The sequence below is a fragment of the Rhodnius prolixus genome, unplaced genomic scaffold (assembly GCF_049639745.1).
Source record: "Rhodnius prolixus isolate KJV_2025 unplaced genomic scaffold, Rpr scaffold_1, whole genome shotgun sequence".
NCBI lineage: Eukaryota > Metazoa > Arthropoda > Insecta > Hemiptera > Reduviidae > Rhodnius > Rhodnius prolixus.
The window spans coordinates 13,244,229-13,257,047 of NW_027411581.1; the positions used below are offsets into that span (position 1 = coordinate 13,244,229).

General features: G+C 35.1%; 1 protein-coding gene across 39 annotated transcripts in view; it reads right to left on the reverse strand.

Moving 5' to 3' along the window:
- Window positions 1-12,819, reverse strand: part of LOC141454744 (uncharacterized) — a 405,562-nt gene that overhangs the window by 162,022 nt on the left and 230,721 nt on the right. For 11 of the 39 annotated variants that reach the window (XM_074129602.1, XM_074129430.1, XM_074129323.1 and 8 more), the window contains exon 1: window positions 6,765-7,247. The exons of 24 other annotated variants lie outside the window; for them this stretch is intronic. In XM_074129602.1, the coding sequence (XP_073985703.1) occupies window positions 6,765-6,966 (202 nt within the window). In that variant the 5' untranslated portion in view covers window positions 6,967-7,247. Of the gene's footprint in view, window positions 1-6,764; window positions 7,256-12,819 lie in introns of those variants that run through there. 4 more of the 39 variants (XM_074129605.1, XM_074129594.1, XM_074129493.1 and 1 more) reach the window with 1 other exon arrangement.

Below are 12,819 nucleotides of genomic sequence, written 5' to 3' on the forward strand. Positions count from 1 at the left end.
TTTTAACCATTAAATAAAATTCAAGGCCTAGAGCAGAGGAATCGAACTCACTAACCAACAACACATCTTAGCTTTCTGGGGCTCGCCCTCTAACCGCTCGGCTACTGTGGCGCCTTTTCCTTATTATTATTCAGCTAATTCACAAAACTAAAACGTAAAGCGGTACTGATTCGGTCAGCGCCTAGTTACAAATAAAACTGAGAATAGGCATGGGCATCCGTGATTTACCTAGATTAAAGAAAATCGCGTCAGTGAAGCAGAGCTTATGATTAAGGGGTTTCGAACCATTATTTCTGTAACAACAAAACAGAATATAAAATGCGTGCCACAGATCATGGGCGAGAAATATTATCGTCTTAAAGATCCTCATAACTAGTAACTACTTCTCGTGGAAAATCAATTTAGAATTCTTTTTTCTCGAATGCAATACTTCATTTTACTAGAAGTAGAAGAAAGTAATTCACAACACTAAGATAAATCAACTCTTAGATACAATCTCTTAGTCAACCAAACTTAATTCAAACAGATTACAGATAAGTTGTAGTTGAATTTATCTTTATAATGCCTGACTCATTTCCAATGACGTTATCGTAAGGAACGATGTAAAACAACTTCATTTTCTCGTTTTAAACAATGAAAAAACCGAACGAGTGTAGATGGGAAAAAGTGGGACAGATAATGTTTAAATAAATGCAATGCAGTGAAGTAACATATATGAGCAAGATGGAAAGATAAAGAGCTCTACAGAGTGAAACGCTACAATGAAGCCGGTGGAATAAGAACTCAGATAAAAAAAAAAAAGCACCTAGAGCTTCTGACCAGATGCTCAGATCAGAAGAAATTAAAGTTTTCTGTGCCACAACAGAAGTGACAGTATTTCCGCCTGATTGACACAATAAATACCATAATTACAGCAGAATAAACTCCATAAACTAAAAACAAAATGGTAGCAAGTTGCCGTTAAATTGGATAAAAAGTAAAACTAGGTTAACTAGCTTTGGACGAGAAGGAGGCAGAAATGGTAAAACTAAAAGCAATGAGTAGCTATTTGATAGGATTTAGAAATGGAAATGGTGGAGATTGGACAGTGCCGGAGCTGTAACATCAGATCAAGGCTTCACCGTTGGTGGAAGTTGAGCAAGTTACTAGTTTTAGCCACTCACCAATCTACGCCTGTCCATGTATGTAGCCTGTAATCAAATATTTTGCTATCCGTTTGGTTACCATATTTAGTTAGCGTTTGTTACAACACGCTCAAATATGCCGAACAAGAAATCAGCCTAAACTAAAACCGGCTACAATATCTTACAAGGTGAGAGGATGATTTAAATTGTTCAAAAAGATCATTATCTTAGTGTGAATCATTAAGCAGCCTATCAACTATTTTTTTTTTTTTTTCTAAACATTTCTTAAGTAGTACAGTGTGCAAACAAATTTTAAAAGAAAATCGTTTCTAAATCTTTAAAATTGGAAAATTCGGAAAAGTGATCGATAAGTGAATACAGACATCCATAGTGAAAACCAAAAGAAGTATAGTTTTCTATGATTTTTCAGATATTTTACGTACACACATACATCATTTGCTAAAAAGTGGAAAACTTGATCGCAACACTTAAAAAAAAAATAAAGTAATGCCTATCACAGACACGTGGGCTTTGCCTCCAACTACGTCAAGGTCGGAGGCGACTAGCAAACATACTTTATTACAAGACCGAGAATCGAACCCAGCACCAACATCTTAGGTTAGAGGGGTCTCGCCTTCAACGAAAGAGAAAGTAAGAAATGTTTTCATTTAAAGCTCGCACTACTTACTTAGTACTTTCAAGAAAGGAATTTTTATGATTCCAGTAGGGAGCATTGAATTACCACCAAATAGTATAACTAGTATAAGACATATTCTGTTTTAGATGAGTATTTGTATAACTGTCAATTATGTGGTCGTACGTCACCGCATACTATACTATCTGAGAGGGATAGATTGTATGCGAGTAAATAGCCCCAAATTAGAAGAACTGTTACAGTAATGTTCCCTAAAATGTATTCTCCTACAGGAACTAACATGAACATTACTTAAACATAAAACAGTTACACCAGCATGTATTAATTAAGGCCAGGCATATTAGTCCAGTTATACTAATGCAAAACATACAGCACTACCCAAAATATTTAAGAAAACAAAAACAAGCGCGGAAAGAGGCGGATCTCCTGAGACAAAATACGTCATTTTGTGTCCAAAGAACCTCAGTTAACTGAATACATGCATTTTGGTAGGTGCTGACCGCAGTAAAGTAATGCCAATTATTTCAGGTTAGGGGATTACCTGTTTTGTAAGTGTGTTATTCAGAATGTTATTGAATTGTAAAACATTTTTGTAAAAATAGTGAAATGATGAAATGTTAATGGTACCTAGTCTTTGTCCTAAGGGTTCTGAGAGTTTAGAGCATGTTTAATGTTTTAGAATTGTAAAATTGAAGTAGTATTTTGTGAGGGAGACGCCCAAATTTAAGCAAAAATCACGGAATTTGATTAATTTTATTTGTACTGAGAAAAAATTGTTGATAATAAAATATTTATGAATATACGACTCGAATCATTAAACAAATGCTTAATTAAGTAAAATCTGAAAAAGAAAACTTTAAAATAGTAAAGAACATGTAACTTGTTCACGTCATAATCACGCTTTTGTTGGAGAGGTTGCTTAGGTGTGTCTTCTAGTTTGGCACGAAGTGACTTTAAAGAGTGCATCAGCGTTGCAGTTAATTTGGTAGTTCATATTGTTTTGATAATAGGCTTACTGTTAGTATATTTTTAAGATATTCGTTCACTTATTAAGTGTCGTGAATGAAGAACTGCTAACAGCATATATTTTACTTAAATGTCTCGTATTATTATAACAACAAAGGCCAAGATGCTAATCCACAGTTTTGCTAAACAGTTTCCATCCCTTTTAACTAAATCCATTATCCAAAAGAACGTTGCTACAGTAAAATCAATAAACAAAATTTAAAGAATTTTCCAGTTGACGTCAGATTTGAAATGGTCAACAGTTTTTCCCCAACCTGGAGGTTTCAATTGGACTAATGAGCAATGCAGAGCTGGAGAGATCACAAGACATTATTTTGCCTTCTCCTGCTGTCCCCTGTTTAATTTGATGCTGAAATCACCACTATCTCTCTTTGCATAAGGCCAGTATTCATTAAAGGGAATGTATAATTAGCCCTGGATACAAGGAATACAGTTTGAAGTTGGGAGAGGCGAGGCCAAAGAGTTGGTGTTAGTGAAAGTTTCATTAAAAGAAAACACCCTCGTACATAGTTTATGTATTATACATAAAGGAAAAAAGAAATATTTCATTTCAAATTTAGTACGATATTTAAGGATGGATAGTATAGCTTACAAGAAACATAAAACTTGAATGTAGCTAATTGTACGTTCTAAATCAATAAACCTGACAGGAGGATCAAACTGTTCTATGAGCCAGCTAAATCTAATGATAACTTTGGACACGGCCGAACTCTTATTACAATTCTTAAGATTTTTCTCACACTCAGTATTTTTATTAAATATTAATTAGTCAGTTTCGAATTGATTCACTAAAAAAAAACACCTTTAAGAAAAGTGGGGCATCGTTCATTTAACTTCAATTTTCATTTAATAGAGAACAACAAATACGTATTGAGTAAATGTCGATTGTAAAACTCGAGTGAATCCAAATTCCAGTAAATACACTGCCTTATAACCCATCATTTAAAAAACACATTTAATATTAAAACAGGGCAAATTAATTAGATAATTTCACCAACACCTAATTGAATAAATGACATTTTAAAATCACGTGTTTAGAGAAAAATGGTGGTCATTTTTGTGCTCCAGAAAATTCCATGGAAATCCGTCAACGAATTTCCAGTTTGTATCATTTTGATTTTCATCAAACTATGTGTAAAGCTGATAGAACTGTACATTATTCTGAGGTAAAACATTAGAGAGATGCTTGTAATTACAACTTCGCTGATAACCTCTACGCTAACAATTTTCATGAGAAATGCCCTCAATGAATTTTAAATGTGGAATTAGTATTCTAATTGACCCAGCGGCTAGGCTAACAGGAGAAGGCTAACAGGCCTAGCAGGAGAAGTGGTTGTTTAAATCAAGATCAAGAAGCAAGAAACAAGTCCATCCCACTAGCCTGTGTAGGTCTAGGAAATAGTACACCACCTCGATGTACCCGCCGGTAACTTGCTGTGCAGATCTCGGAGTAGGCAAAGTGTACTTTATAGGGTACAATACGTGCAGAAAACAGAAGGAAGGGACAAATTGCGGGCAGAGGAGAAACAAAACTCGACTCTTATAATCGATATGACATCTCCGGCACTCGGAAACCAGTGAAGGTGACCGCAAAAAACTACTCTTGGGAAAAGGCTGGATCTCACAAAAAGAAAAAAGGAGACTTCAAATGTCGACATAGAATCCTCTGCAGGCTACAGAGTCTGGGAATAAGATTTCTGCCATCTTCTAATCTAATCTCGAGTATTCCAAATTTTAAAGAAAACCGTTGGAACTATTTTCCAAGAAAATCTTGAAAAAAGTTATTACAATCAAATATTTCAATACCGGATTTCCTCCCAATTCTGAAACGGAATGCCAAGTTATAACCTATAACACGCAAAGACTTTTCAAATATGCTGCACGTATATTCTGTAGAAACACGATTTCCGGGGAAATCATCACACATGAACTTACGATGAAATTCCAATATTGAAATATTTGACATCACAATCACCGCACTACTCTTTTATTAACAATGAAAAGTACAACTTGATTAAAAGAATTTTGTAATAATTCCAAGATCAATGATTAAATGTAGATTACAATATTACAGGAGTGTAAAGTGAACTTAGTGAATGAGGAGGATAGTGGCCACGAACGAGACACACAATAAGTAATATGTTTAGAAATTGGCGGAGAGAGAGGGGCCACCTTTCCCGTCGGGTTTTGTCGTGTCAGTGTGGTATGTGGCCGCCGCCGAGTGGGACAACTTAGTACCGGTTTTATGACAAGGTGTACTGCAAGCAATTTTACACGCCCCTTGGACTTTTAATTTAAAATATCATTATAAAGACTATGGAGAGGTGAATTTTTTATCTTTACTCTTACTAAATATTTCTTTAACGTATTAAATAAGAACGCATATATATGTTTTATTCGTTTCCTGTAACATTATTTCCCCATTTAGTTAAGTAAGTAAAGATTACATTTCTGTGAAATTACGGAAAGACAATTATGTAATTTAGAAGTATTTCCGTTTTATTCCATCCGCTGAGTGGTCTCAAACATTACGATAAAACTGATCACAATCGATTATACTTCGTAACTGTAATAAAATTAATTAATTTAAACAATTACTAAAGTGAGCTTCGATTTATTCAATAAATGTTTACTTTGCACCAAAATTTCTTCATTATTTGCCAAAAAATTCAATCAAATATTTTGTCCCCTTTCATTATATGTTTAAAACCCTCCAATTAAAGAAAAAAGATATAATTTGTCATCAAATTTCTATGAACATTGAGAATTGAGGTGTAACACTTTTAATGATCTACCCAAAACGTTTGTATTGTAAAGGGAGAAAAGATCATTGCCAATTTTAGTCATTATTTTTTTACCAAGCTTTCGGTCTAGGTCATCTTCAGGGCTAATGTTTGCAGACAATTATAGTATTTTTTTTCCTTTTTTAACATCAAAGGTTAGTACGTCTACTGTGTTCTGATTGTACAGGTTAGGTTTTTTATATCTTTTTTTAAAATACAATTATCAAAAAACAAAAAACGAAAGCGTACGACTGGAATAACTTTCTCTATTTTTTGATTCGAAAGTGCTGATTTCAAAAAAGTGATATGAAATGTAAAAGTAAAAAATTATTTTTCAATAATAATCGAACGTAATTGAAGCTTTATGAAAATTCAAAAAGGTACATCTCCCATAAAAATATACGTTCCAAACAAAATGCATTGTATGGTTGATATATTTTCTATTTTTTTTTTTTTTTTTAAACTATTTATCTATTGAAACCATTTTCGGAGGAAAAAATCAACTTAGAAAATATTTTGAGAAAATTAAAAAATCTAGCCAAAAAAAGCCTTTACCTTATCGATTATTATCTAATATATCGGTTATCTAATATACTAATCGATTTCCACAAAGAACAAAAATGTTTTTAATTTTGTTCTTCGCAGCATACATGTTAATTGTATCCCTGACCGGCTTCAAACTATTTTCCGCTATCAGAGGTGGATTGATCAGTTTGGTGTAGAGATTTCGACTTTTCTTGTGTCCAAAACCGGATAGGGATACAATTAACATGCGTACTACGATGTATAAAATCAAAGAGTTTTCATCTAGCACTGCGGACATAAAATGTTCAATAACATTCTAAGAAAAATGTCTGAACAGATTAAACATGTTTTTTTCTTTTTTCAAATGATTGTGTTATATAAAACTACGAAAACAGGCAGATTGCAGCCAAAAGATATGAGTTCTTGTGGTAATGTATCATCAAGGTTGAGGATCCTGAGTTTTTGGAGTTATTTTTTCAAACATCACTCGCACAAAAGGATAGAGAACGTAAATATACATCTTCCAGTCCCAGGAAGTGGATAAAAGGACTTTCCCGAGAAGAAAGAGCTAACACAAGTAGTTTGAGAATGAGGGACAATGGAAGAAGGATCTGCACTCATTATTAAATACAATAATATAAGGAAACTAACCGTCATCATCATCGCCAAGAAATATATTCGTTTCTAAGAATGTGACCTTCCTACGCCTTCTTGGTGCGGCAACTGGAGGCTGTACAACTTCCAGGTCGATGGGACCAATATTCTCTCTAGACAACGATCCAACAAGTATTCCTCTGAGCAGGGTAAGATCTTCACTTGGTATATCAGCGCGATTATCTTCATCTCGACCCATATTCTTTCAACTAAAAATGAAATCACCAAAGAAGAATGGACAGAGTGGACTATGGCACTCATGTAACCGTGCACAGACACCCATACACTTCTGGTGTGCATCAACTATACGATGTAACACACATTGGTAAACACTAACACCTGAAGATAACACAGTTAAAAGAAGAAGCTGATCTTATAAATAAGAAAGTGGCGTAGAGATAAGCATTACAAAGAGTAGAAGTGGCCGAAGAACAAGTACTGGGAGTGTAAACAAGATAAAAACTAAATCACTTATAGAAAAGAAGCACGACTACCGACTAACTGGCCTTGTGCTGGGTTTTCTGCCACCTCTCCTAGCAGCACACCGCTCCTACTTCAAGCTGCTATGAATGATGACGTCATGGTATTGCTTGCCTCATTCACACTGTCAGAGTTCCCCACCACCGCCGGCCGCAATAAACTACAATAACAACTACATCTGACTGACTACACTATCCTTGTCTTGCCCTAGTGCTGCACCTCCTGGCACCGAACAGTTCGCCAATCCCTTCTACTCCTTGTCAGCCATCTGATCAAGTCTTATCACAACTTAGTCGTATCAGAACTTGAAAAGTACATTAACACTTCAAGGATGGTAACAAAAATACCAAGCAAGGTAAGGCACATTTGCAAAGTTGGTTACTTAACTAAGGTTATTCCTTTGGGTCAAGAATATTTGTTTTATCTCGTTTCCCACGAGAGAAGGTAATGCGATCGTGCCAGTTCCGATTTCACAGTACACATTATACAATATGCGTATGTACATTTTTATTTGAAAGTGATAAATGTATCGGAAATGATCTCTAGTTCATAATACAATACAATCAATTAATTATTAAAGCAATCGAAACCAATCACTTACACGTTCAATCAATCCGGACCGAACTCAAGTGCTTTTAATCTTTCATAGGTATACTAAAGCCGATCTGACTGGAAATCAATCGCCTGGCGGCATTTAAACTTAATATATTCGCATATTTAGCCCAGGTGTATTGAAACGGGAAAGACATATTTTTGATAATAAAATTAAAAATCATTATAATTATCTAGTCCCTGCTTCTTTTTATTGATTGACCCAGCATTAAAAAAAAAATCCCTGGTACATTACGGGTAAAAAAGTTCTTAAATTATTAAAAATCATATTTTTTGCAACATTAGATTCGAATAATGAAGGATTTTTATTCCCTGTCATTAGTCAGTTTACAAACATAAAAATCATGGGAAAGTATAAATTAAACACGTTGTTTGCTTAAGTTTGAAAAGATGTATAACGTAAAGTAAGACTGCTTCACCCAATTATTGCTAATATAATGGCTAAACCCAATTACGATAATCAAAACGGATCGAACTACTAATAAGGAAAGACATCTTTCACGAAGTAAACTAACATTTACTAGAGCAACAATAATACAATATTTAATTAATTAACCCTAAAGAGAAAAAGAAATAAATACATAAATGAACAAGAAGAAATCTGTGTTGAAAGAAACCAGACGAAACAAAAATGTAGGATGATATGTACATGTCAGCGTGGCTGGAAGAGACATGAAGAGAAGTGATATGAAGATCTCGTAGGCACAATTCCAAAATGATGATTTCCAGATTGGTCGGATGACAGCCTGGCGGAACTGAGAGGAACTGGAGCAAGCATGTCCGGTACATATATATGTAGGAGTGAGATGGAGGCTAGAATAACAATGCCAGTGAAATCCCAAATGATTCATACGACAACAATGTGTAATTTTGGGATATTATAATTTATTTGTATTAAGTCAGACAACAAATCATGGTTTGGATTGTTCTTAGCAAGGACACATCATCATTAACTAGTCACAAAGATTCAAATTGATCTCATTAAAAAAATATTGTTTTTCAAAAATTAATTTTTCTATTCAATAAAATGAAGGTACACCGGATGTTAAAGTTCATACTAGTACTATAAGAAACAATTGTAGTAGCCTCAATAACGGTACAGAGGTGGTAAAAGTGTACAATTAGGTGAAATGAAACATAAGAAATAAGCTTACCTCCCTGTCACACAATAAAATTTAATAAGCTTTAATTAATTCAAACTATTAGAACGTATAGCTGAAATAGTTAGAAAAATTAATTATATTTTGGGGTGGCAATGGTTCCACACAATGGTTTAAGATAGTTTGGTCTGTTGACCTCAAAGACATCTCACTTATCAGACAACCTAAATGGTATCCGTAAATGGTTTTTACGAGGGTCGTTTGAAAAGTCCGTGCAATGTCAGAGAGATAGCACTACTGGCGCGTATCGAGGTTATGTTTAGTTAGTAGCATCTCTTGGAAGAACACACACCAAGTTTCAGCCAGATCGGTCTATTTCTTTGTGTTTGGCATTCGTTTGAATCGAGGAAGTCGAGTGATTTTCAAACAATGGACGAAAAAGAATTTCGTGTGTTGATTAAACACTACTTTATGAAAGGCAAAACGCCTGAGAAGACTATAGAGAAGCTTGATAAACATTATGGTGACTCTGCACCTTCGATTAGAACAGTTTATAAGTGGTTTCAAAATTTTCGGAGTGGCCATATGGGCACAAGTGACGCTGAACGTTCTGGACGCCCTGTTGAGGTTACTACTCCAGAAATCATTGATAAAATCCATGATATGGTGATGGATGACAGAAGAGTGAAGGTGCGTGAGATTGCTAGTGCTGTGGGCATGTCGAATGAACGGGTACATGATATTTTGCATCAACATTTGGATATGACAAAGCTATCCGCAAGATGGGTGCCGCGATTGCTCACGCTTGACCAAAAACGAAATCGTGTGATGTGTTGCAAGGACGGTTTGCAGCTGTTCCAGAAGAATCCGCAGGACTTTAAGCGTCGTTTCGTCACTGTGGATGAAACATGGATACATCACTACACTCCTGAGACCAAAGAACAATCTAAACAATGGGTTACCAAGGGGGAATCTGCGCCAAAAAAGGCGAAGACCGTTCCTTCGGCCGGAAAGATTATGGCGACTGTCTTTTGGGATTCGCAAGGAATAAACCTCTTCGACTATCTGGAAAAGGGTAAAACTATTACAGGTGCATATTATTCATCGTTATTGGACCGTTTGAAAACCGAGCTGCAAGAAAAACGCCCACGATTGGCCCACAAAAAAGTCCTTTTCCATCAAGACAACGCACCAGCTCACACCTCAGCAGTTGTGGTCGCAAAATTAATGGAAATAGGGTTCCAACTCGTTTCACATCCCCCCCTATTCTCCAGACTTGGCTCCCTCGGACTACTATTTGTACCCCAATATGAAGAAATGGCTGACGGGAAAAAGATTTTATTCAAACGAGGAGGTGATTACAGAAACGAATGGCTATTTTTCAGACTTGGACAAATCCTATTATTCGGAAGGGATCAACAAACTAGAGCAGCGTTGGACGAAGTGTATAAGCCTAAAAGGAGACTATGTAGAAAAATAAAAAAGGTTTACCCCAAAAAATTAAGTAGTTTTTATTTTTGCACGGACTTTTCAAACGACCCTCGTAAGAAACACATTGAAGAAGCTGAACAATCACAACGGTTTGGTGAAATTTCGAAAAGTGATTGCCTCATGAATCAAATAAAAAAATGACGTTTGGAGATTTGTTCATTTATGTTTTCGAAAATCGAATTATTTGAAAATGGAAAGTTCTGGCTCATCCTTTACATCCCCAGGTCTCTCACTTTGATTAACACTTTTTCAAACTGGTGGATTACTTGTGGGTGGATCTTCGCAACTAAGGATCAGCTTCGTTTTGATTAAATTAAAGGAGTATTAGTTGAGATATATAATTAGCTGCATCCTTCCTAAGCCGCCATACCAATATAAAGAAGTTAAATTTTCATTAAATATTAATAATTAAAAATATGCACAAAATTTAGTGCTTAAGAACATATTTAAACATTAAAAGTGGTTAAGGTAAAAGATCCCATAGCTTTCTATGTTTATACATATTAACATTCTGTAGAAGGTAGTCTGTCCTGTTGTATTTTAATTTCACCGCTCGTTGAATATGCATGTGTCGCCACAAGTCCCAGTCGTGCTCAAAATCATACTAAGAGTTAGTTTCAAGGACACTGTCATTAAAAAAGCTATTAAAACAAAGCAATCGAAAATTAAAAAAAATTAATGCTAGCAAATTCCGCTGATTAAAAATTCAAATAAAATAGTTTGATATAATGAAAACTGAAATATGACGCCGTGAATCGGACTTTAAGCGCCATAAGTGAGCCAATAAAATTTAATTCCATTATTATGCTTAAATGACAAAATTTGCAACTGTTAGCTGTGAATGAACCATGTCATTCAAGGTTCATCTAAAGCTCAGTCAAAAAAAATAAGTAAATTAGTACTGGGAAGTTAAAACTCATCAAATAACCAAAGTGGGTACTATGAAATCCTCGCTGTAAAGAACCTACCAACGAAAAAGACTTGTCTACACTCCTTCGACCAGGTAGTCATACTGTGGGTACGATAGATTCTTTGGCAGGGCCTATATTGTACGTACTACAACAATCAGATTATCGTTCTAACTCCTTAACATGAACGGATCCCAATTGTTGCTACCAATTTCGCACTTCGACAAGGTTCATCTGTAGCCATGTTGTGTTAATTTACTGAATGCATATTTTATTCAGTAACATAAAATTAAATAAATAAGGTAAGATGATCTAGTTTAATCAATAAAACAAACAATAAATTGATAATCATTAATAATTACTCAATTATTAGTAATTACTTTGAACTCTTGCAGTTCTCAGACAGCTCTAGAGCTTAAGAAGAGGAAATAGGGGGGTGTAGGGCCCTTTCAGAGTTATATCACGGTAGCCTAGGATAGAGCAGACGGAACTAGTTGCAATACATTTGTCACTCTGAGATTATAAGATTGGGATAATCGATTGCAGAGAGGTAATGTTCACCGACATCTAGGCGTCTCTATTGGAACTTCAGTTACTAGGAGTCAGTTAATTCAAGGAGTATGAGACTACCTGGGTGGACATTATATTGATTATTGGAACATGTGGTCAGAATGCCCAAGTACTATTCAGCTCAAAAGCGTAACGAGATAGGGAGTTAGCCTAGTGCGAGACTCCTTCCCAAGGTACCTTCTTCAAAGGACCTTGTGACATTTACAAAGGATGGAAAGTAGGACTGCCAACAAAGTATTGGAATAAAATGAACAGTTGTAGCGATCTGTACGTGAAAAAGACAAGAGGCAAAAGTCAACTTCATGTTTTACCAAGAAGCCCTCCTGTAGGCTCCTATGTCTAACCAAACAGACGGTACTGGAGAAATACTTCATCTTCAGAAAGGCACAACAAATCCTTGGTTTGAATTGACTGACTAGTCACGGAATCAAATACACTCTTAACTTATCAATAACTGTTAGATTAATGAATTAAATTTAGAATGTAGAAAACAGAGATTCAGTTTTATTTAATGGATGTAAAAGAGTTGAAAGTATTAGTAAAAGTCACCTAATTTCGCTAATAACGCTCAAAATGCGTTAGACTATGTTACAATTATATTTTTTATAGCAAATTATTGCAAAACTTTCTTTATTCAATATAATTTCGACATGGGGAAGAAAAAAGTCGGTATCTGTAACAGACCGATAAAGAAAGAATGTATATTAAGGTAGCTGAAAAACAATGAGGTTCAGAAAATAAAAATATAAGGAATTCAGGATCCGATTTCTCTAAAATTACTGCCGAGTTGGTTGAGAAGAATGTAAAGCATGTTTATAAATAAAATAAAGACGGGGAGAAATCTAGATAATCATAAACCGGGTGCTTTCCCTCTCTAATTTGGACATACCT